We start from the raw sequence: 26148 nt of genomic DNA on the forward strand, positions 1-26148 counted from the left end.
GAGAAATAACATGGCAGTAAGTTCAAATGTAGACACTTAGACTTTCCTGGTTGGGATTTTCCTCTCTGACCTTCCTTCTCCCTTGGCCGGAAAGTCAAGTCCAGATTTTGAGTCTCAGCCTTCTAAATTAGACCCTGACTCCTTCTGCTCCAACTGTGTTTGTCACAAACCCTAGGCACAGTGCTCCAACCACACTATCTTTCTCTAGCGCCAGAATATCATCTTCTCTGTGCCTAGAGTGCCTTTACCAGTGATATATGTCTGAGGATGTCCTCCTTATGTTTTAAGATAAAGTTCAAAAGTTACCTTCTCTGGAAAACTTTTCCTGAAGTCCATCACTGTCACCCCACCACTCAGTTACTAGCATGATGGCATTAATACTATGTCTTTGTTTTCCATCTTTGTCTCCTCTGGACAGTAAAGTCTTCTAGAGGAGACTTTGGATGCTAAATCTCTATATATGCAGCACCCAACACGGTGCCTGGTACATACTAAACATTCACTTAAGGCTTGAATATAAATGAATAAGTTGGGTGAGTATGATAGACATTCAAGCTGAAATCTTCGCAAGTCGTTTGGAAACATGTCACTAGAGCTTGAGTAATCAGAGCTTTGGGTGAGCTTTAATTCAGAGGGTTGCATGCCCATCTGACTTGGAGACTAGTGCTGTTGACTTACCAGCTAGGGAGGAGGCACGGTGGCAGTTTCTGTTGGTACAGTTAGGTATGTGAAGTGTGGGTGTTCTGAAGCATTGGCTGTTTTGGACAGAGGAAGGTGACAAATGCACAGATACAAATAATGTATTCTTCCATGTTTTATCCACCTTCTCTTCTTCATGATTTGAACTTATCAGCTTAACTGTGTGTGTATGACCAAATCGCTGATTTTAAGTCATCAGCCTCACTTTCCCAATTCTGTTTACCTGCTAGTGGCTGATGAATAGCCCCTGCTTTTATCTTTTAGTTCCATTCAATTTCAAGAAAAAAATACAAAATTCATAATCAATTCTTGATTATCCATGGTTGATTTTCCCACTGTGTGTGCCCTGCTGCCCGAGCCACGGTTGGTTGTGATTGACAGAGATTAGTAAATTTAGTCTGCTGCATTCCTAAAGTGAATCGCTTTAGGGGATGAAAACGGGCTCGCTCTCTCTCCCCCCCCCCCCACCCCGCCACACCCCTCCCGCCTCCACCCCCCATCAAATGCCTTTCAGAATTTGAGTAATTGTTTCAGGTAGTTAGTTGTAGGTACACCTTTCTCAGCAAAGATTTGTATTCAGGGTTTAAGTATAGTTAAATGACCCAGTGGAGTGGTTTCGTAATTGCTGTATTGTTAGTCAAACGCTGTAATTAGGGATGACTTCATAGGCATAAGATTCCTCTATGGGTGACGCCCTGAATTCAGACTCAGTTGTATACCATATCCTTTTATGAAAAACAAACAGACAAGGTTTTGTTTGCTTTTGTTTCATTCCCTCATTTAAAAATCTGTTTTCCTGTCTCTCGATGTTTAAGGAGAGAGGTTTGCTTTTTTCCTGCTGTTTTTCCCTTTATAGAGAGAAGGCCAGCACTGTAGCTAGGGAGGAAAACAGAATTTGGGACAAAGTGCTCTGCAGATGACAGAATTCAGAAAAATGGAGAAACCCTGGAAGCTTTTATCTTTGATTGGTATTTCATTTGGCTAAATTTAAATGGAGGGAAAATATATATTTCTTTCTTTTTTTTTTAAATATCAGTGCCTGCTCTCTCTCCAAATGAAGTTCATTTTTTGTGGGAAGACAGACGGGGGAAAAGGACACATTTCAACATATTTCAACAGTCAGACTTTCTTTTTGCTTACCAATGACATACTGTGAAATTTTATTCAGCAATAATAGTTACTTTTTACCTCTTCACCTTTCATTTTTCATTGCTCACAGGAAAAATAAACTGCAAAGTAGGAAGAATGTGACAGTATTGACAAGCTGTTAACTATTTTTTAAGTGGTCCTGATATAAAGTAAAAATTGGATTTAAAAAAAAAACTCTCCTGGCCATTCTTCAAGTTGTGTTTAGAAACTGGCCTTATGCAGGAGCCAAATTGACTCATGGGTAAATAGTGGCTGACAAATTTTCATTAGTCCCAGCCTTCTTAAATTACCTTGACTTAAAGGCTTATAGTTTTTATATATGAAGGAGATCTATCATACTCTGCAGTTGATAATTATAGGGCAAAAGATATAACTTTTCGTATATTTTATTTAGAAGGTTCTTAGTAGAACTCATGCCTTATATTTATACATAGCCTCTTAATTACTTAGGCATTGATTTGTTTCTCTTTTTCTTTCATTAAGGATTTGAAGTTGCTGTATAATGCTTTATGGTTTATAGTGTGCCTTCACATGCCATCTTTAATCTTCATCAGGACCCTAGGGAAGTAGTTACTATGGCTGTTTTCAAAGGAGGAAACTGAGGCTTAGAAAGATTAAATAAACAAACTCATAGACACACTGCTAGGAGGTCGCAGAGCCGGGACACTGATTGATGTCTTCTGATTCCACATCTCTCAATCTTCCTGTGTTAACATACTACATCCTTGGGTGGGGAACAACAGTTTGCTGCAAGTATTCAGGATTCAGTCAAGGTGTTTATTGGGCAGGAATCATCTGTTTTGCTTCCTAAACCCCAATCTGGGATGTTTTACTTATTTTGAGAGAAAGAGTACAATGAATGCCCTATAAAGAGGGTAGAGCTTTCAGTAATTTTAATTTGTACAGTTTCTAAAAATCTGATGTTCCTGGCAGTCTTCCCTAAATTATTTAAATATGGTATTTTCTTCCAGGATAGTACTTAATTGCTTGATTCCATCAAGTACCCATAAGTAATCTTAAGGAAAAACCTTTTTTTATTCATAGTGGGAAAAAATCTGCATTAAATAGCTAATTTGAATATTATGGTTTTTGTCAACTGAGGTGTATATTGTGAGGCTTTTAAACTTTACATTGGATTTCTTAGTTTTAGTCCAGGTGCTTCAGGGTAGCATTTATTTATTTACGTTCAAATAATTATAAATAAACAAAATGGAGTTTATTTAAGTGGGAGACTCCTAAATTAAACTATGTTGTTATCCTGAACTAAACAAATATTCTTTGTGTAATATATGCGTGTTACAGTTCTTTTCATTCTTAGTTGTGCCTCTTCTTGTCTCCTGTAGCTGAAAAATCTGAGCCATCAGTGTAAAAGGGGTCACTTTAGGCTTTCATGATGGTATTTAGACAGGAATAAGAAATTAGGAAACTTGAAAGTGTATTTTGGGTTTTTTTTTAATGATGTGTTTTATTAATTTTTTTTTTAAGTAAGCATGTGCCTTGAAAGCATTTCTATGAGATGTATGTATATCCTAATTTTTCAGGATGAACAAAAGTGCTACTTTTTTGGCCTGCTTGAGATGAAATTAATAATCCTTAAAGTCTTCAGAGTCTTTCCCCCGTCTGTACCTTTTATTGCAACCACTAATTCACTTTGTGTCAAATTATAATTATCTACATCTTTGTCTTCCCCAGATTGTAAATTCTTTGAGGGCAGGAACTAGACATATAACAGAGGCCAGGGTAAAAGTGTATGAGGATAGAAGTGCATATGTGTTGAGGGATGGGTATAAAGAAGAGGGAAGAGGTTTCTACCCTGTTAGCCCTGCTGCCTGCAAAGGAGAGAACTGGGAGAGAAGGACTGATTCAGAACCCACTGGTTGGCCAGAATGAAAGGTGCTGCAGGTTGGGGTTGGGGGTGGATATGGGGTGGGTGGGAGGTAAATGTCCAGAACCACTTTTGCCTAATTTTCTCTTTTATAGAAGTGATATAACAGTATAAGAATAATACATTCTTTAAAAAAACATATATTTTAGATTATTATTGACTCACAAATTGTCCAAACTAGATGGAAACTTTAGAAATAAAGGAGAGGCCACTTGTTTTCAATTTTCTGAGAGTCTCACTTTCAAACTTTCTGTGCCATTGTTCTGTGTGATGTCATTACTAGAGAGGGGCAATTATTTCACATTGAAAACATGATTACTTAAAATATGTGTAAAGAAAACTAGAGTGAAACCTGTAGAGTATTTTGATAATCAGAAGTGTTGAACATCATATTAGTAAAGTATAGAATATTTTTAAAAGTACCATCAGCAGGTTGCAGGCTAACTTAGGCAAAATCATTTTTTACTCTCCAAATCTTGAAAATGACTGCCTTCGTATCCAACTGAAGATTTTTCTTTACCCTATAGATCCCGAGACTGCTCTGAAAGGTGTTTTTTACACAGCTTATCTACTGAGAAGTTGTCCATCTAGTGACATATTAACACTAGAGGTAAGAAGCTTTATGAACAGACAAGTTTTTGAAAAGTCTGCATTTATTTATTTTTTTTTAAATATGAGTCATTATAAATGTGAATTGTATTAGGGTGGAAACATAGTGAATAGTATCATATGGTCATTTAAAATCTTTGCAGGGATTTGAGAAACCTGAGTTTGAATTCTAAAAGGAATAAGAATATTTACCTCAAAAGACTGTTATGAGGGTTCAGAGAATTAGTAGGAATATGAATTTATCTGATGTAGGGCTTGGCACATAGTTGTTGAATGGATGAATTTATGAAAGTACTATTTTGTTGAGTCCCTTACTATATGACTGGGGCTGTGGTTAGTTCTAGAAGTGACAATGGTGGGTGTGCAAAAGACAGATGTGGTCCACTCTCTTTTGAATTCTTCTGTATTAAATATTAGGCATCATGACAAACAGAAGAGTTGGCAAGTAATTTTTTAACTTTTAATAAAAATGTTTAAAATAAATAAACATAAGATCTCAAATTTGCTTTTCATATAGTTTTTGAACTTTAACAGGCAACACATTTAGGGCAGTGAAACTATCCTTATGATACTACAACGGCATCCATTTTGTATATACAAAATGCATAGTATGTACAACACCAAGAGTGAGCCTAATGTGAACTGTTGACTTAGGTGACAATGATGTGTCAAAGAAGGTTCATCAGTTGTAACAAATATATCACTGATGAAGGATGTTCATAATGAGGGAGGCTGTGAGAGTCTTAGGGCAGGGGGTATATGGAAACTAAATTCTCTGCTTTTTGCTCAGTTCTGCTAAAAAGTAAATTTCTTTAAAAAGATTATGTATGTGAAAGTTGCTCAGTCATGTCCAACTCTTTGTGACCCCATGGACTAGAGCTTGCCAGGCTCCTCTGTCCATGGAATTCTCTGGGCAAGAATACTGGAGTGGGTTGCCATTTCCTTCTCCAGGAGTTAAAAACATTAAATGAGAAAAAAAAGAAAAAGAAAAAGGCAACAAATAATCATGTGCACTTCCTTCTGTCTAAAAGTTGTTAATAGGTTTGTCTTTTCACCTTACTTATAGTTTCTTTTGTAGTGCAAAAGCTTTTAAGTTTCATTAGATCCCATTTGTTTAGTTTTGCTTTTATTTCCAATATTCTGGGAGGTGGGTCATAGAGGATCTTGCTGTGATTTATGTCGGAGAGTGTTTTGCCTATGTTCTCCTCTAGGAGTTTTATAGTTTCTGGTCTTACATTTAGATCTTTAATCCATTTTGAGTTTATTTTTGTGTATGGTGTTAGAAAGTGTTCTAGTTTCATTCTTTTGCAAGTGGTTGACCAGTTTTCCCAGCACCACTTGTTAAAGAGGTTTCCATTGTAGTACAGACCTCCTTTTTCAGTTGCAGGAATCAGTCAAGATTTTCTGTAAAGGTCCCCTCATAAATATTGTACGCCAAGAGGCAAAATAAGAATATTGTATTATTAATCTCAAGGATTTAAATATTGTTTCCACAAATTTTTACTGACAAAATTCAAAAAATAATAACTATTTGAGTACTTTATTTGGTACTACAACTGTACTGATGAGAAAAATGGAATTCTTTTTTTTTTTTTTTTCTGGGATAACATTTCATTTTATTGAAGTTCAAACATTTGACAGCAGATGTTTATCTGAAAAAAACCATACTTAGCTTGGGGCCATACAGAAATAAGCAGTGGTCCAGATTGGGCCCACAGACCATAGTTTGCCAAGCCTTATTTGTTGGTTAAATAGGTAAAATAGGGCCAAATCAAGAAGAGTATAAGCTCAAATAATATTAATAAGTTGTGTACACAAAGATGTGTTGATAAGCATGCTCTTGTGTGTTTCTGTATCAAACCCCAAAATAATTTGTTTTAGTTGATTCACTCTTTAATGGGGATGATTGGTAGCTGTTAGTATGCTCCTATTTGAAAATAAGGTTTTCCACAGTGAATGACTTTTAAATGACTTAAGGGGAAAAAATGGTAACTATGTGAGATGATAGATGTGTTCACTTACTTTATTGTGGTTAAGTTACTATATATGTCACAATATATGTATGTATCAAGTTGTTATGGTGTACAGCTTAAACTTACACAATATTATGTCACATATCTCAGTAAAGATGGAAAAAATGGAACTAGCCAATAAGATAGATGCTAATTCAAAAAGTTATTTATTTATTTATTGGCCACACCATGTGGCATACAGGATCTTAGTTCCCCCTCCAGGGACTGAGCCTGTGCCCTTTGCAGTGGAAGCACAGAGACCTAACCACTGGACCACCAGGGAAGTCCTAAAAAAGTTATATTTTACTTGAATCTTTAGTCATATAATTTTGACTTAGTTTTGGCTCATATAACCAAGAATCTATCATTGCTTGCTACCTTGCCCCTTCTTTACATTCTTTGAATGTAGCATAAGACTTTGTCCTTGAAAGGAAGATTGAGAAGTATTTTTGTCTGAAGAGCTTTTGACCAATGATAATTTCTCATTTGTTTTCTTCATTATGGCTGTATCTAGAAATATGGGAACCTATTCAGATAGTTCCAGTAGTTTGAATTTCTGTCTAAATTACCCCTAAAATGAGAGTTTACAGGATTGCTTGTAATATATTCATCACAAATTTTTTGTCTTAAAATTTTTTTCTTCCAGTTTTATAGATACAATTGACATGCAGCATTGTAGAAATTTAAGGTGAACAGCAAAATGATTTATATACATCATGAAAGGATTATCACAATAAATTTAGTAAATATGCATTATCTCATATAGATACAAAATAAAAGAAAAAATATTTTTCCTTTTGATTAGAACTCTTAGGATTTGCTCTCTTAACAACTTTCACATTATAGTTATCATGTTGTACTTATCCCTAGTACTTACTTATAACTGGGAATTTATACCTTTTGACTGCCTTCATCCAATTCCTTATCCTCTGGTAACCCCCTGCTTCTTGTAACCACCAATCTCATCTCCTTTTCTGTCAGTTTGTTTTTGAAGTATAATTGACCCACAACACTGTTAGTTCTTGTTACTTAGCATAGAGATTTGATATTTCTGTACATTCCAAACTGATCACCAGGATAAGTCTAGTTTTAATTATGTCACCACACAAAGATATTAGTTATTTACTGTATTTCCCACACTGTACATTTCATACCTGTTACTCAGTTATTTTTCAATTTATAATTGGAAGTTTGTACCTCTTCACCTTCCTCACTTCTTTCCTCCCCCTCTCCCCTCCCATCTTGCATCTACCTGTTTGTTCTCTTTATCTGTGACTGTTTTCAAGTCTTAAACCTTTTTGGTTTCTCTTTAGATCTTTAAATGGATGAGATGGCTACCACTCAGATTTCCAAAGATGAGCTTGATGAACTCAAAGAGGCCTTTGCAAAAGTTGGTGAGTTGTTCTTTTGTAGGGTAACTATGGTAAAGCAATGTTTATTTGGCACTAATCAAAGTTATTTCTCTGAAAATTTATGTGAATGGTTAATCAGGAAACTAGTTAAAATCAATGGAATAAAGTTCTAGAAGCAACACTTTAAACTGTGTCATTGCTAATTATAGCTAGTATCTAATATGGTGAAAGGTTTTTAGTCCAGAGTCCCATTCTTTAACTGGGGGCTGCTGTGGCTCCTGAAATTTGTAGACAAATTTTGTTTTACCATATTTTTCTGAGGAGAGGATTTGAAACTTTCACTATACTCTCAAAGAGCCAACTGACCCCCCAAAATGTTAAAAACCATTAGATGATGTTGTGCATGTGTGCGTGCTTGTGTGCATGTGTGCATGTGCATGCTTGGTCATGCAGTTGTGTCTGACTCTTTGCAACCCCATGGACTATAGCTCACCAGGCTCCTCTGCCCATGTAATTTTCCAGGCAATAATACTGGTGTGGATTGTCATTTCCTACTCCAAGTGATCTTCCTGACCCACTTGGGAAGCCGGGATGATAGTTTACTTTTAATTAACATGGCTTTACTGCCTTTTTCATGGATGTATTGTGCCATTGGATAATGCACACTGTTCTACCTTCTTGAATTAGCATATGTATAAGATGGGAAGGATTAGCATACCGTTTGGCTTATCCTTTAACATCATATAACATGTCTTCAAATTTAGCAGCTATGGAAGCAATTTATAGTATTTACATTCCATTATTTCAGTGCTCAGGTCAAGTCAGTGAAGATAATGAGAAAACAGAGTAAGACCTGATTATTGATGTGTGTACTCAACAGGTGCTTTCAGAGGGAGAGTATTGCTGTTTGATATCTTCTTGATTAAAGGGTATGAAGTTAAATCATAATGATTTGTTAGTTAAACCAGAATCTACTCTTTGACCTGTGTTGGAAACCCCATTAGTGAAAAGTGAGGAAATACACATCTCTTGTTGCTGTTGTTCAGTCGCTCAGTCATGTCTGACTCTTTGTGACCCCATGGACTACATCATGCCAGGCTTCCTTGTCCTTCACTATCTCCTGGAATGTGCTGAAACTCATGTCCATTGAATTGGTGATGCCATCGAACCACCTCATTCTCTGTCACCCCCTTCTCCTCTTGCCTTCAATCTTTCCCAGGATCACGGCCTTTTCCAGTGAGTCAGCTCTTTGCATCAGGTGGCCAAAATATTGGAGCTTCAACTTCAGCATCAGTTCTTCCAATGAATATTCAGGGTTGATTTTCTTTAGGACTGACTGGTTTAATCTCCTTGCTGTATTCCCATATATTTGTGAGTATGTTCTATGAAGGCATTTGGTAATAACAACATGCCTTGGGAAAGGTAACGACAGCCCCACCCGACCCCCGCCCCAACAGCCAGAGTGACTATTCATAGTCCCATCAGAATTCTAACTAGGAAAAAATAGTCCTGAATCTTTAACATGACTATGTGTGTGTATGAAAAAAAAAAAAGACAGTTAACTTACCATAGATACCACTTACTAGACTACTCAATGTAGTTCAAATATTCAATATTAGATTGATTATGGAAAACAGCAGGTGGATTCTTGGCTGGAAGACTGTTTAAATCACATTATTCTGTAGAAATTGTTTTTTCTTTTTTTAATCGTCGTTTCCTTTGAACCATCTGTTTTATTTTTATTCATCTTCAGTGTTGGGGACAGCCTAATTTTGTTGTTTGTTTGTTGTTGTTATCCATTTTATTTTATTTTTTGAATTTATTTTTAATTGGAGGATAATTGCTTTACAATGTTGTATTGATTTCTGCCTAATTTGTTTTTTTTTATTGTTGGAATTTTGGTGTGGGTACCTTATTATTGTTATTACTTAATTTTCAAGGCCTCACCTCCTCAAATCAGTGTTTACTGTTGAATACGGGCTTTGTTCTCATGTGCAGCATCTTAGAAATATTTGTGTGAAATATTTTTAAAAAATCAAAGTTAATTCAAATATTATTTACCTGATGGCACTGGAATAGTTTTGTCAGTAAAAGAGCTTAATTGCTCTTTTAAAGCTTAATGATATAAAAAGGGTTGACCAATTATCTCCAAGGAGGAAATGAGACTAAATTGGGCTAATGAGGGATCAATTAGAACTTGGACTGCAAGAAAGGGTCATTGTGGAACTACTGTCTTACTTTAAATCATATATCTTGGAGGGTTTAGGGTAGGCAAAGACCTTCTCAAAGCTGAGAGATTGGACCATGTGTCTTATTGAAGCCCTACCAGGCATATATTCCTGTGATATGTAGACTCTTATCACTCTGTATGCTATAAACAGGAATTCTGGAGTCCAAAATTTTTACCTAGTAAAATTTACCTAGTAAAATACTAGTTCCACATAGTATTCTTTGTATTCCCCCTCAGTATCTAGCTCACTGTTGTATGCATTTAGTTTTCTATACATAAATAATTGAATTCTAAGGAATTATACATAGTTTTTTCATGTACTAGGACTTTGTCTTTGTGACAAAGCGTCTTTGTTATGAAGATTTTCATCATGGCAGAATTTACTGCTGAAGGATTTGGCCATTACAGTATAACACATAAAATTTGTATTTTTCAGCATCTTAAAAGCTGTGTATAGTCTTTCAGAAAAATGTTTAAAGACCCAGCTGAATCTAGATTTTCCTTTAAAATCTTTGTAGTTTTTAGTTATTCTTATTTACAGGGCCCTTAGGCAACTATCAAAGGTATTATGGAAATCCTTTTTTTTTCCTTCATTCAGGGAAACTTGATTTTAAAAACAAGCTCCATAACTTATTTCCCTGACAAGGACAATTCTTTCTTATGGGGAGGGAAGGAAGGACTACTTTATCTCAGTTCAATTGTGACAAAATATGGAAATCATTATATGATTTTCCCCATCTATTAACAATAATAGCCTTGATTATCTCTTTAGAAATTCAGCAAGATCATAGTGTATGGAGAAAATCTCTGTAATTACCACTAATCATGGGTTTTGTTCAATTAATAGTGCTTTAAAATTCTCTTTACTAGCAATAAAAATCGAGTACTAAGATTTAAAGTTCTCCTTTCACTCACTTTCTGCACCTGCTTAATGTTAAGTTCCAAGCAGTATATTTTCATCTAATTATTTTCATTTTCTCAATATTTGTTTCCAGTATTTCTCATTGGGATAGCAGAAGCCTTGGCTTTCATTTTTTCTTACATCATGATGTTTCTGTTTTAATTTAAATGCTGCAAGGCTGCATAAATTCCTTCTAAAGAAGAATATATAAAGCTTTTCAGAACACTTAGGAAGTAAATATTTTATGAAGTAGAAAATGCCTTTTACATTCTGAAACTTTAATCTTCTTAGGGAAGCTAGAGGTCATTTGAATGATTACTTGTCATAAAGGTAAATTCATGTAACGTAGAACTTCTCAGATTGGCTTTAGTCCTGCAAACACTTACATCTGAATTTTTTTCTCTCCTAAACAGTAGCCACTCTGCTTTAACATGTAAGTCTATGGCTGATTCATATCAATGTATGACAAAACCCACTGAAATATTGTGAAGTAATTTGCCTCCAACTAATAAAAAAAAATAAATAAAATAAAATAAAATAAAAAAACAAACAAAACAAAACAGGAATTCTACACTTTTGAAGTTAAAGAATAATGGGGTTTCATAAGTGACTAGGAATACTGTGAGTATATTCCTTTGAGGCTGCCCATCAAACTAAGCCAAAATTTTCGTGTTATGGTGATTGTAGCTGTACCAGATTTTCTCATCTCAGGAAGTTAAGTGATTTCAAATTACTTGATATTCTCTAGTATATAAAAACCACATCCAGATGTGACGAAAAGTACAGTGGTTTCATTTAATTTACTTTTAGTATTCAATAAAATGACACTAGTGCATATTTGTTTAAATATGGCTTAAAAAATAACAACAAGCCAGAAGGGAATGGCAGGACATACTTAAAGTGATGAAAGAGAAAAGCCTACAGCTCAGATTACTGTACCCAGCAAGGGTCACATTCAAATATGAAGGAGAAATCAAAAGCTTTACAGACAAGCAAAAGCTGAGAGAATTCAGCACCATCAAACCAGCTCTCCAACAAATGCTAAAGGATCTTCTCTAGACAGGAAACACAAAAAGGGAGTATAAACTTGAACCCAAAACAACAAAGTAAATGGCAACGGGATCATACTTATCAATAATTACCTTAAATGTGAATGGGCTGAATGCCCCAACCAAAAGACAAAGACTGGCTGAATGGATACAAAAACAAGACCCCTATATATGTTGTCTACAACAGACCCACCTCAAAACAAGGGACACATACAGACTGAAAGAGAAGGGCTGGAAAAAGATATTCCAAGCAAATGGAGACCAAAAGACAGCAGGAGTAGCAATAGTCATATCAGATAAAATAGACTTTAAAACAAATGCTGTGAAAAGAGACAAAGAAGGACACTACATAATGATTAAAGGATCAATCCAAGAAGAAGATATAGCAATTATAAATATATATGCAGCCCAACATAAGACCACTGCAATATGTAAGGCAAATGCTAACAAGTATGAAAGGGGAAATTAACAATAACACAATAATAGTGGGAAACCTTAATACTGTACTCACACCTATGGATAGATCAACTAAACAGAAAATTAACAAGGAAACACAAACTTTAAATGATACAATAGAACAGTTAGACCTAATTGATATCTATAGGACATTTCACCCCCAAAACAAGGAATTTCACCTTTTTCTCAAGTGCACATGGAACCTTCTCCAGGGTAGATCACATTCTGGGCCATAAATCTTGCCTTGGCAAATTCAAAAAAATTGAAATCATTCCAAGCATCTTTTCTGACCACAGTGCAGTAAGATTAGATGTCAATTACAGGAGAAAAACTTTAAAATTCCAACATATGGAGGCTGAAAAACACTCTGCTGAATAACCAAATATCACAGAAGAAATAAAAAAAGAAATAAAAATCTGCATATAAATGAATGAAAATGAAAACACAACAACCCAAAACCTATGGGACACTGTAAAAGCAGTGCTAAGGGGAAGGTTCATAGCAATATAGGCTTAACTCAAGAAACAAGAAAAAAGTCAACTAAATAACCTAACTCTATACCTAAAGCAACTAGAAAAGGAAGAAATGAAGAACCCCAGGGTTAGCAGAAGGAAAGAAATCATAACAATTAGGGCATAATTAAATTCAAAACAAACAAAAGAGACCATAGCAAAAATCAACAAGGCTAAAAGCTGGTTCTTTAAGAAGATAAATAAAATAGACAAACCATTAGCCAGACTCATCAGGAAACAAAAGGAGAAGAATCAAATCAACTAAATTAGAAATGAAAATGGAGAAATCACAACAGACAACACAGAAAGACAAAGGATCATACAAGACTACTATCAGCAGCTATATGCCAATAAAATGGACAACTTGGAAAAAAATGGACAAATTCTTAGAAAAGTACAACTTTCCAAATATAAGCCAGGAAGAAATAAAAAATCTTAACAGAGTCATCACAAGCACGGAAATTGAAACTGTAATCAGAAATCTTCCAGCAAACAAAAGCCCAGTACCAGACGGTTTCACATCTGAATTCTACCAAAATTTTAGAGAAAAGCTAACACCTATCCTACTCAAACTCTTCCAGAAATTTGCATAAGAAGGTAAACTTCCAAACTCATTCTATGAGGCCACCATCACCCTAATACCAAAACCTGACAAAGATGCCACAAAAAAAGAAAACTATAGGCCAATATCCCTGATGAACATAGATGCAAAAATCCTTAACAAAATTCTAGCAAACAGAATCCAACAACATATTAAAAAGATCATACATCATGACCAAGTGGGCTTTATCCCAGGGATGTGAGGATTCTTCAATATCCAGAAATCAATCAACATAATACACCACATTAATAAATTGAAAGATAAAAACCATATGATTATCTCAATAGATGAAGAGAAAACCTTTGACAAAATTCAACATCCATTTAAGATAAAAACCCTCCAGAAAGCAGGAATACAAGGAACATACCTCAACATAATAAAAGCTATATATGACAAACCCACAGCAAACATTATCCTCAATGGTGAAAAATTGAAAGCGTTTCCCCTAAAGTCAGGAACAAGACAAGGGTGCCCACTCTCACCACTGCTATTCAACGTAGTTTTGGAAATTTTGGCCACAGCAATCAGAGCAGAAAAAGCAATAAAAGGAATTGAGATTGGAAAAGAAGTAAAACTCTCACTGTTTGCAGATGACATGATCCTCTACATAGAAAACCCTAAAGACTCCACCAGGAAATTACTAGAGCTAATCAATGAATATAGTAAAGTTTCAGGATATAACATCAACACACAGAAATCCCTTGCATTCCTATACACTAACAATGAGAAAACAGAAAAAGAAATTAAGCAAACAATTCCATTCACCATTGCAATGAAAAGAATAAAATACTTAGGAATATATCTACCTAAAGAAACAAAAGACCTATATATAGAAAGCTATAAAACACCGATGAAAGAAATCAAAGAGGACACAAATAGATGAAGAAATATACCGTGTTCATGGATTGGAAGAATCAATATTGAGAAAATGACTATACTACCCAAAGCAATCTGTAGATTCAATGCAATCCCTATCAAGCTACCAATAGTATTTTTCAGAGAACTAGAACAAATAATTTCACAATTTGTATAGAAATACAAAAAACCTCGAATAGCCAAAGCAATCTTGAGAAACAAGAATGGAACTGGAGGAGTCAACCTGCCTGACTTCAGGCTGTACTACAAAGCTACAGTCATCAAGACAGTATGGTACTGGCAAAAAGACAGAAACACAGATCAATGGAACGAAATAGAAAGCCCAGAGATAAATCCACGCACCTATGGACATCCTATCTTCGACAAAGGGGGCATGAATATACAATGGAGAAAAGACAGTCTCTTTAACAAGTGGTGCTGGGAAAACTGGTCAACCACTTGTAAAAGAATGAAACCAGAACACTTTCTAACACCATACACAAAAATAAACTCAAAATGGATTAAAGATCCAAACATAAGAGCAGAAACTATAAAGCTCCTAGAGGAAAACATAGGCAAAACACTCTCCGACATAAATCATAGCAGGATCCTCTATGACCCACCTCCCAGAATATTGGAAATAAAAGCAAAAATAAACAAATGGAACCTAATTAAACTTAAAAGCTTTTGCACAACAAAGGAAACTATAAGTAAGGTGAAAAGACAGCCTTCAGAATGGGAGAAAATAACAGCAAATGAAGCAACTGACAAAGAATTAATCTCAAAAATGTATAAGCAACTCCTGTAGCTCAATTCCAGAAAAAATAAATGAACCAATCAAAAAATGGGCCAAGGAACTAACCAGACATTTCTCCAAAGAAGACATACAGATGGCTAACAAACACATGAAAAGATGCTCAACATCACTCATTATCAGAGAAATGCAAATCAGAACCTCAGTGAGGCACCATTACCCGCCAGTCCGGATGGCTGCTATCCAAATGTCTACAAGCAATAAATGCTGGAGAGGGTGTGGAGAAAAGGGAACCCTCTTACACTGTTGGTGGGAATGCAAACTAGTAGAGCCACTATGGAGAACAGTGTGGAGATTCCTTAAAAAACTGGAAATAGAACTGCCATATGACCCAGCAATCCCACTGCTGGGCATACACACTGAGGAAACCAGATCTGAAAGAGACACGTGCACCCCAATGTTCATTGCAGCACTGTTTATAATAGCCAGGACATGGACGCAACTTAGATGTCCATCAGTAGACGAATGGATAAGAAAGCTGTGGTACATATACACGATGGAATATTACTCAGCCATTTAAAAGAGTACATTTGAATCAGTTCTAATGAGGTGGATGAACCTGAAGCCTATTATACAGAGTGAAGTAAGCCAGAAAGAAAAACACCAATACAGTATACTAACGCATATATATGGAATCTAGAAAGATGGTAATGATAACTCTATATGCGTGATAGCTAAGAGATACAGATTTATACAACAGTCTTTTGGCCTCTGTAGGAGAGGGTGAGGGTGGACGATTTGGGAGAATGGCATTAAAACATGTATATTATCACATGTGAAACGGATCACCAGTCCAGGTTCGATGCATGAGACAAGGTGCTCGGGGCTGGCGCACTGGTATGACCCAGAGGGATGGGATGGGGAGGGAGATGGGAGGGGGATTCAGGATGGGGAACACATGTACACCCATGGCAGATCCATGTCAATGTATGGCAAAACCACTACAATATTGTAAAGTCATTAGCCTCCAATTAAAATAAATAAATTTATTTTAAAAAATTAAAAAATAAAAACTACATCCCAACCAAAACTAAATAAATAAATAAACAGACCAGTGCTCTTTCACTGTACCATCTGGTTAACTATCAATGGAATATTGGAAATTAAGGTCTCAGGATAGTCTGAAAGCTGTGTTTTGACTGTATGGAAAATAGGTGCACAGATTATAGGTGTGTTGGGTAAGAGCAGGAGCATACATGTGTGTATGTATGTTCGTGTGTGTGTGTGTGTGTGTGTATTTTTTAAGTGGGAAAGTGGCAGCAGGTGGGAAATCATGGCCAATTTTGAGTTAGAAATTTGGGGTTAGAAAACAGTTGATAGACAACGTTTTTGATTGCCTGGTCTCCAGCCCTCTAATCTTGTCCAGCCTTCAGCTGTACTTGACCTCCACCTTTGGGGACACACTATTAGGATAAACTCTTCGGTAGCAACCTCTATTCTACTGTTAGCTGGGACTCATTAAACTTCCTCTTATATGTGTTTGCTGGAATGAGCTACCTCAAAAGGTATAAGCTGTGAAAGGGAAAATCCGTGTTTATCTAAGCATCTGGAGATGTTTAGCATCTCCCTTTTCTAAAGTTTTAATGGCTAATGAAAGCTCAATTTTATTGCTTAGATCTGAGGACAGAATATAATCTAAATTCTTCTGCACAAGTTTCTTGGCTGAGTCTTTTAAATTAATATTTTGTGTGCTTTCACAGGTGGTCAGGATTGTGTGTGTGTGTGTGTGTGTAAATCCATTATTGCTAGATACATAGATTCCTTTTGTCATTTTTTTATTACAAAAATTTTGTGGAGTTTATCAGTTAAACTAAATGGAACTTTTAAACACAGCATTTTTGTAAAGGATGTGCATCTGCACTTGATTGGTTTTCTTCTTTAAGTCCTAATAAGCACTGTCCACAGTGGGTTAGTAAAGAAGTTGCATATGTATTGCAGATGAAGACACACATATGTGACCTGTTTATAAAGAAAGACACTACATTTAGACAGAATCAAGGCTGGATAAAGCAACACACACACACACACACACACACACACACACACACAAAACCTAAGAGTCAAGGGAAATCCTGGTTTTTCTCACTGTTAGATTTATAGGACAAAGTAGCACCCCAAAAGATGCATTTGAAGTGATAGATTGCACCACATTCCACCTGGACATGGGCAGTGTAAAACAGCAGCTAAAATCAAAACCACTTGAATTCTGGCTGAGCTTTCTCCAGACAAGTACTTAAAATAGCTTAAATAACAGGATGCAAGGGGAGGGAAAACATTTCCTTTTAAGGATATGCATTCTTGGTGTGATTCAAACTTCTGCAGGAACATGGCTGTATAATAAGTTTATTTACTTTAAGGTTACTTGGGGGGAGGTTTTGGGGAGAGTTAACTGGCATCTAAAATAATACTTGTTAAGAGCATAGTAAGTTGTTTTTTTTTTTTAAGTGCAGATGTGAATCTACACGTGTCATCATAGACAGACAGACAGAATCTGTTGTTAAAAACATTTGATTCCTTTCTGATGAATTCAGCAGCCAGTATGAAAGACACAGGCCGCTCTGGTAAACCCTTGGGAGAATCTTTGTGTGTTTTTTTTTAAGTATAGCAATTTTTCTTCAAAAATAGAACACTTGATCCATTTCTTGAAATTTAGCTCTGGACTCTATGTGGGAAGTTTGTTCAGTAGGTAGTTAGAGTTTCTTCTCCCCTCCTCTCCCCAGCCCGTCAGTGTCTACCCACACTGACCATATTTTCTGAACCAAAAAGTTGAGACCTGTGCTTGCAGAAACATTGAAAATGCTCCAGATAATATAGGCTGAATGATAATGTCTACGTTATTGGGTGGTCAAAAATACGATGCTGGAACAGAAGAGTTTTTGAAATGCAAAACTTGTTTCACCCCATGCCAATGCGTAGTTAATGAAAAAGGGGTAAATGAGCCAGAAAGGGGCTCCAGAATATTGACAGATTTAATGAGAAAATAAAGGACTACCATCATGCCAGGAGGTTGTGATTTCCAGTTGTTAAAACTGTTTTGTGTGTGTGTTTTGGCTGGAGATTGGGAATAAAATTAACCTAAAACTCTTTTAAAGTAATTGCACCCTATTTTGTCTTTCAAGTACTTTAGCAGCTGGGAGATTTTCTAAAATTAATCGCAAGCTGCCTTTTAAGGCTCCCTCTGCCTTCTTATTGAAACTAAAATTGTTTTCTTCAAAAGGTATGATTTAGAGACCGAAAGCCTTGCAATAATTCACTAGTACTAACACTAAAATGCCTTTGATCTCAGGAGGTAATACAAGCTTGCTCTGCTTTTACAATATGGAGAAACAGAGTCGGTAAAAGGTAAAATTTTACAAATATGTAGAAGATGACACATGGTCAACTATTCATTTCCCATATCAAGAAAGATACAGGAGAGAGATTCCAAGTAATTCCAGATTTTATAAGGATTTTGAAGCCACAGTTTCAAGTAAGAACCAGACGTTCTGTCTGGTTAATTCTGTATCTTTGGTGTCTAGCCCTGTGCCTGCCACAGAGTAGGTACTCGATTTGTTCTGAAGGTTGATTCATGTTATGCAAGTGTAGTTTTTCTTAATAAAGTCAAAGCAGGTTTCTACATTTAGAATGAGAGAGAGGTCCTGACCTGACAGCCATCATTGGTAGTCTACTTGGATACTCCTTGGTGGGTGTGTTCACTTAGAAAACCAAATTACAGATCTGAAGGCTGCTGGGTGGGGACAGAATTAGAACAAAGGGAATGAGATTGAATGTTATTTAAGGGATATTTCTGTCCTCAGGGTTTCCTGATGGAGTGCCATTCGGTCTATCAGTGCTATTTCTTCATTTTTTGCTCATTGTTGTTGCTTATTTATGTTTTTAAAATGCTCCTTAGATTAGAGCATTATTTTCCTGGTTTAATACTTGAGGATCCTAATAAGAACCTACTGTATAGCACAGAATATATACTCAATATTCTGTAATGACTTACATGGGAATAGAATCTAAAAAAGAGTAGGTATATGTATATGTATAACTGATTCACTTTGCTGTATAGTAGAAACCAACAACATTGTAAATCAAGTATACTCTAATAAAAATTAAGTTTAAAATACTTCAGGCTCTCTGGTTCTACAAAAATAATTTTTTCCCCATGCTTATTCTGTGCAAGGTACTGTGCTACATACTGGGGTTAGAGAAAGATTTAGGAGAATCTTTATCAAGAGATTTTTACAATCTCTTAAGATTGTTAGGTAATGACAAATTCATATTCCTCCAGACCCCCTTTAAAACATTTCTGCCCATTGCTGAAAGCATCTGTTATTACTTCTCTTACTTCAAAATGGTATTTCCACATGTGGTTATTTTATGCTAGTTATATTTTAGGGTGGCTATTTCCTGGCATCTTTTAATCACATCAGTGAGCTTCTAATTAATGCTCAAGAGAGGTTATTTCAGAGAGGGTGCACACAAGTGGTAGTTCCCCCATTACCTGCACCTCTCTTCTACCTAAAGCAAAGAAACTGCCAGACAGACTAGACTCAGTGCCTTTGTCAGTTTCCTGTAGCTTTGAATTCATTATAGTTCTCCAGCATAATAAATAAAAAAGTAAACATCTCTGCTTTCCACTTTATTATATCACTGAGAATACAAAAAGAACAACATGCTAGGTCCAAGCTGGAGTAAGTAACACAATTAAATTATGTTCTGTCATTTCAGAAGTCAGAGGAAAATAGAGTATGTTTTAAAATATCTTTCTATCAGAAATTGCTAGGGTGGACAAAGTTTTGATAGTCAAAAGGAATATGCCATCTCCTTCTCTATAGACACAATAAAATGAAGGAATATGGTGGTTGCGTACTGAGGTTTAATAATGATCAGAATGTTATTACTCTTTATTTGGTTTTCATGTGTATGATGGTTTTTTACCTCCAGTTTTTAGAGCTAAAAGGTAATCTTCTCTAAGATCAAGTGAAGCCCCCCATTTTACAGATGAGAAAACTATGATCTGGAGAGATGACTTGGGCAAATTAAATGTAGTTAGAGCCTGTGTCACATTACTCCCTCTTGTTGTGTATGCTGTGTATCTTTTACTTTGTCACACTCCTAGAACTGAGTTGTCTTTTCGCTTTTTAAAGAAAGTGGGAGAAACAGATTGGTATGTGCATGGGGAAAGGTGTATTTAAACCCAAGAATTTCATTCATCAGAAGTTGCTAAAATCTTACCACAGTGCCATGTGGATTACTTTGTTCTTTTTAGCAACTGCAGATGTCATTGCTGGATTGATTTCTGCATATAAACACTTACTAATAAAGTGTTTGATGTATGGCCTTTTATACGTTCAAAGCGAAAACAGTGAAGATGTGCCCTAAGGGGAATCAAGTACTTTACCTTGAAGGAACTATTAGTGATTTTCAGAAGTGTTGGGTACTTTGGTGATGATGCTTTAAAAGTATGAATATTTTAATTGATAGATTTAAAATATGGTAATCTATGCTTAAGAATATTTGACTCTAGAATCATATACTTCATTAAAACTAAACATAACAATTTCATCAGCTTTCAGTTTATTAGGGAAATAGTTTCATACAGGGGATTTAATATTTTAATAATTGGCCCACATTAGCTAATATCAATTTTGCTTCAGTCACACTTAGAAGAAAATCCGGAGTGTGTACCATGGCCTATAAGAGCTTCCATGATCAGTTCCCTGACCTCATCTCTCATTTTCTCCTTTGCTCACTCTGCTCAATTCATACTGGACCTTTACTGTCTCCAAAACACGTCAGACACACTTCCACATCACAGACTGCATTTGCTCTTTCCTCTACCTAAAATCTGCCCCCTACAAATAGCCACATGATTCTCTTTCTTACCTCAGATAAGTCTTCATCAAATATTACCTCATCAAAGTGGCCATCATTGATGATTCTATCTAAATAGCACTCCCACCATCACCCATATCCCCACCTGTCACTATAACCCAGGGTTCTTTAACTTCAGCGTTACTGACATGTTGAGCTGCACGATTCTGTGTTGCAGGATGGGAGTGGGAGTGGGGATCATATGCACTGGAAGATTTTTAGTAGCATTCTTGGCCTTTATGCACTGAATGTTCCCTGGAGGGCAAAATAGCCCCCATTCTAACCCCTTGCCCCTCTTTATTTTTCTTCATAGCACTTATGCTATATGTTACTTGCTTATTAGTTGTCATGAGAAGGTGAGCTAAAGACTTTGTTTCATTGGTTGCAGTATCTCCAATCTTAGGAACGGTATCTGGTGCAATTTTGTTTTATTTTTTGTTTTGGTACAGTTTTTAAGTAATATATCAAATAGATTAACTTCATAGTATATCTTCTTGAATGGTGTTGGCATCATCTTGAGTCATTTCTCTATTCAGATTGTTTCCCTCTATTATAATTAAATTTATATATGAAAATCAGTGGAGGAGCTAAGGAATAAAAAGCATTTCTGAACATTTAAGTATATGAAATAGCTGGTGAAAGTCCAACTGTCTTTACTAAAAAATTATGCCTCAGGACAGTAACCCTCTTTTTCAATAAATTAACTTTTAGTCATTGATCAGTTTTTTTTTCGATTTTTAATTGTTTCAGAATAAACATTATCAGCACTTAGATACAGTCTGTTAAAATTATGAAAGCACAAAAAATTTTTAAATTATTTGTAGACTTCATTTAAACATTTGCATTACTTATGACTGCATTTATTTTTATGAACACTGTATTTGTTTTGGATTAACACTTATTTACATTAACTCTTGAAAAAATTGGCACTCAAGAGGATAGCATAATTTCAGGTGTTCTATATAATATAATTAGCGTTAATCACAAACTGTTATCTTTGACAATGGGGAGAATAAGGGGCATCAAACTCCTAAATAGCTACAGTAGGAAATGTTTTATACCATGGCAGTGTTTTATTGGTGTATAATCTGTTCTGAAGTCCTGTCAGCTTTATGATTTAATGATAATTTTATTAGACAACTATGCTTTCCTAATATTAGGGATGCTATTTTTTTTTTTAGGGATGCTATTTTTAAGCTAAGCTACTTATACAGTTCAAAATACAAGAAACATGATGTAAGCCATGCCCTTTCAGTTAAAATTTGCATTTCCCTTTCAGACCTCTTTAGGTAGCAAACAATAAGATAGGATAATATTGTATTTAGGTGAGCTTATGAACTTTAAGCTTTAAGAACTGAGCCTAAAATGAAGAAAAATATTCTATAGGTTAACTTATTTCCTTTTTTGCTTGTTTCTCCCTTATCAAAAAGACCTCAACAGCAATGGATTCATTTGTGACTATGAACTTCATGAGCTTTTCAAGGAAGCTAACATGCCATTACCTGGATATAAAGTGAGAGAAATTATTCAAAAACTCATGCTGGATGGTGACAGGAATAAAGATGGGAAGATAAGTTTTGATGAATTTGTTTATGTAAGTATGTGGAAACCTACCATTATTAGAAGTAATGATTGCTTCTTTGTCTTGTGGGATCTTCTAGTAATAAGTCCTATTAAGTTCCTAAATATATCATAGTAGTATTGTTATAACTAATAAAATTTCTCTCATCTCACCCACTACATTTAGTTCATTCTTTTAGCCGTTAGAATACCTTAAAAAAGAACTGAGAAAAAAAACACAGACAGAATCAAAGATATAACACTCCGCTTGCTGTGTAAGGTGAACAGTCTCCTTAGAGGGGGCGTCATTAAAGGACACTTTTCAAGGTGTGAAATCACATCCTTGAAGTGCTCTTTCTATAGGTGAACAGTGTGGTCCCAAACATTAATGATACACCCTGACTCACAGTCTTGGAAGCTTCCTGAGTTCAACTTTCTGATTAAAAACATGTTTGCTAATCTTGTGGTAGTAGTAGTTAACTGTACCATTTTCCCTAGGATGATGATTTTGATAATTAAAAGTTAGAAGCATATCTTTTTAATCCATTGGAAGGGGCAGTTAAAATTCTTGTTTTCTTCTCTAGTATCATCAAATACTCTTCAAGGTTAGGGGCTGATTTCTTAATTCTACCCCCAAGCACCTAGTGTTCCATACTCAGTGCTTAGCGAGTATGTGTGTGGTACTCATTATTGAAATTTAATGCTTTTAGCTGCTAGCTAGTGGGGTGAAATTTTTTCTGGACATAGGATATTTTCCATCCATATTCACTGACAAAGTATTTGAGATTGATATTAAAGAATAGCTGTTTCCTCAATTAAGAACACTCTTAAGATTTCATCATTTTATTATTCATTTAAGTCTGAGTTTGACTAGATCTTACTTGGCATTCCTTATGTGTATTACAGATAGTAATTAGTGCCTAATATTATCACAAACTTCCTAGCACTCCTATCTTTTCTAGGATTTGTTTTTGCCTCAAGACACCTGAAATGATAACATATACTCCCATCAGTAACCACAGCTCAATATAGCAAGTGAAATTCTGATATGTTTTCTTCTATTAGAATTAGCCCCTTTAGAACACCTGGAGAGTTCCAGAAACAAATTGACTAAGTAATGATGTCTGCTCTTCTGATAGCATTTGCCTGGGGGCGGGGCAGGGATGAAGGGAGCATTACTGTTTTAAAATGCACAAGAGTCAGAATTATAACGCTATTATAGTTCATGCCATCTTCTTTTGCAATACTGATTTCTTCCCCACCATCTTTTGTTTCCAGTTATTGCCAAAGCCTTTTGTTTTAAATCCTGTGTTCAATAGTAAGTTGCAATTGACTTGCAATGTGAGCACTTGCATGTCCTCTGATGTATAACTTGCACCCCTTGTAACTGCATGTTTAATTGTGAACTTAAAGCAGCTTAGAATGGTGGCGAACTACGATTGCTTACTTTTGATATAGTTTGCTGCTCAGAATTTTTTAATCTACTAGGAAGAACAGACTTAAATAATTGAGATGTGCAGTGTGCCAGTATTTTAAAGGAGACGGTTATGAAACTGTCTTTGAGAAAAATCATCTTAGGGAAATATTTAATTTTGTATATTTTGAAATGTTGCTGATTCCACACAGCTGTTTGTGGCTGTGACTAACCTAGTATTTTCTTAAAAAGTGAATTATAGGCATCATAATTTTGGCATCACCTGGGACTTTTTTAAAAATAAAATACTAATGAGAACCATATTGGTTAATATATATATATATATATTTTAGAATTGGAAGAAATCAATATGTTTATACTCCTTCATTTCTCAAATTAAAAAAAAAAATAAAAGCCTGGGTTTCTCAAAAAGGAAGTGATTTGCCCAACATTACACAGGGAACTAGTGGCTTTGTCAGTTACCCCTCTTGTTCAAAAAATTGGAAAGGAAGACAGTAAAATAACTCACCTGAAGTTTCAGAATGATAACACCATGACTGTACTGAAAGAAAGATGGGTGTGTGATTAACCAAGCAGACATCTGTCCACTCCCCTCTGCCTTGTCATCAATGAAACCTCTTACAAATCATTAGACAAAATATGGTAGATTCTAGTTATCTGAGAAAAAGGAAGTGTTGCAGGAAGGGGGACCCCTTCCAGGGCCCGAAACTGGGCTCTTATCTAATACTCAGAAATGAATTGTCGGAGGAGACACATGTGCTGACAAAGCAAGAGATTTTATTGGGAAAGGGCACCCGGGTGGAGAGCAGTAGGGTAAGGGAACCCAGGAGGACATCTCTGCCACATGGCTCAAAGTCTTGGATTTTCTGGTGATGGGATTAGTTTCCAGGTTGTGTTTAGCCAATCATTCTGACTCAGAGTCCATTCTGGTGGTGCACGCCTTGTTCAGCCAAGATGGATGCCAGAGAGAAGGATTCTGGGAGGTGGTCGGACATGTGGTGTCTCTTTTTTACTTTTTCTGGTGGTGGCTTATTAGTTCCCTGTTCCTTACCAGGACCTCCTATCGTAGAACAACTCATGAAGATGGTTATTATGGTGCCTGGCCAGGGTGGGCCGTCTCAGTCAGTGTGCTTCCCCTAACAGAAGCATGTTATTCCTGTCAGGGATTGACATAAGGAAATAGAAATAAACATGTTCTTGCATGTTAGATTTTTGGTTTTTATTTAAATTGCTACTTAAAAGGTATTAATTGCAAACCAGGCTACCAACAAAATGTCTGTATTAATTTTGGAGGAGGATATATATGTGTGTGTGTATATATATATATATATATATATATATATATATATATATATATATATATATATAATATATGGCAAAAAAGAGTCCCCAAATTATATGTAAACTTCACACATTAAAATTAAATATATATTAATTGATCTTGTTTCTCTTGAGTATTTCAAAAGTAAGTTACTAGATTTTTATACTTCTTAGATTGTAGTAAGGTATTTTCCTGCATCTGTAAAAAGACTGGTATATCATAGAGATAAGTAACTTCATATAAGCAAAGTGCTTAGAACTGTACCTGGTTTATAGCAAATACTATAGAAGTGTTAGTTGTTGGTAGTTATTTCTATTTATTAAACGGGCAGTGTTCTCTTCCTATTATTACTAAGTTTAGGCCTACAACAGATTCCTAAAAAGTAAAAATTCAAACCTACTATATTGGAAACAAACCTCAAACACTGGAAGCCAGTCATAGATTTTTGCAATTCTTTCTGAAATCTTTCCTTCTTAAACTCCTATGTCACTGCATTGCTTTGGTTTGGCCACTAGTGTTGATCTAGGAAGGTGATGACACTTTTAAAAGGAATACAGGACATATGTGTTTCATAAAAGAGACTGGAAAAGATGTATAGAACCAAAGAGAGCAGTGTACACCAGGAGTTTGTTCATACATGATAAAGCAAGTCCCTCCTCCTGGAGGGAAAACAGCATGAAACAGTGAGCTCATTAGTATCACAACAGGCAGCTTTGAAAAGATTCATTGACAACTCTCCAGCACAGTAGTTGGCCTGGTGTTTTCTCTGATTTCAGAGATTCTTGTTAAGCCAAGGCTTATACTCAAATTGCCTTATCATCCACTGGAGAGATTTCTTTACTAAAG

General features: G+C 35.6%; 1 protein-coding gene across 2 annotated transcripts in view; it reads left to right on the top strand.

Moving 5' to 3' along the window:
• Positions 1 to 26148, top strand: part of PLS3 (plastin 3) — a 90577-nt gene that overhangs the window by 36676 nt on the left and 27753 nt on the right. Inside the window, exons 2-4 of one of the 2 annotated variants that reach the window (XM_043457860.1) lie at positions 4261 to 4343; positions 7668 to 7748; positions 22417 to 22580. In XM_043457860.1, coding sequence (XP_043313795.1) covers positions 7676 to 7748; positions 22417 to 22580 — 237 coding nt within the window. In that variant the 5' untranslated portion in view covers positions 4261 to 4343; positions 7668 to 7675. The remainder of the gene's footprint in view (positions 1 to 4260; positions 4344 to 7667; positions 7749 to 22416; positions 22581 to 26148) is intronic. The other variant, XM_043457859.1, reaches the window with a different exon arrangement.

The sequence above is a fragment of the Cervus canadensis genome, chromosome X (assembly GCF_019320065.1).
Source record: "Cervus canadensis isolate Bull #8, Minnesota chromosome X, ASM1932006v1, whole genome shotgun sequence".
Classification (NCBI taxonomy): domain Eukaryota; kingdom Metazoa; phylum Chordata; class Mammalia; order Artiodactyla; family Cervidae; genus Cervus; species Cervus canadensis.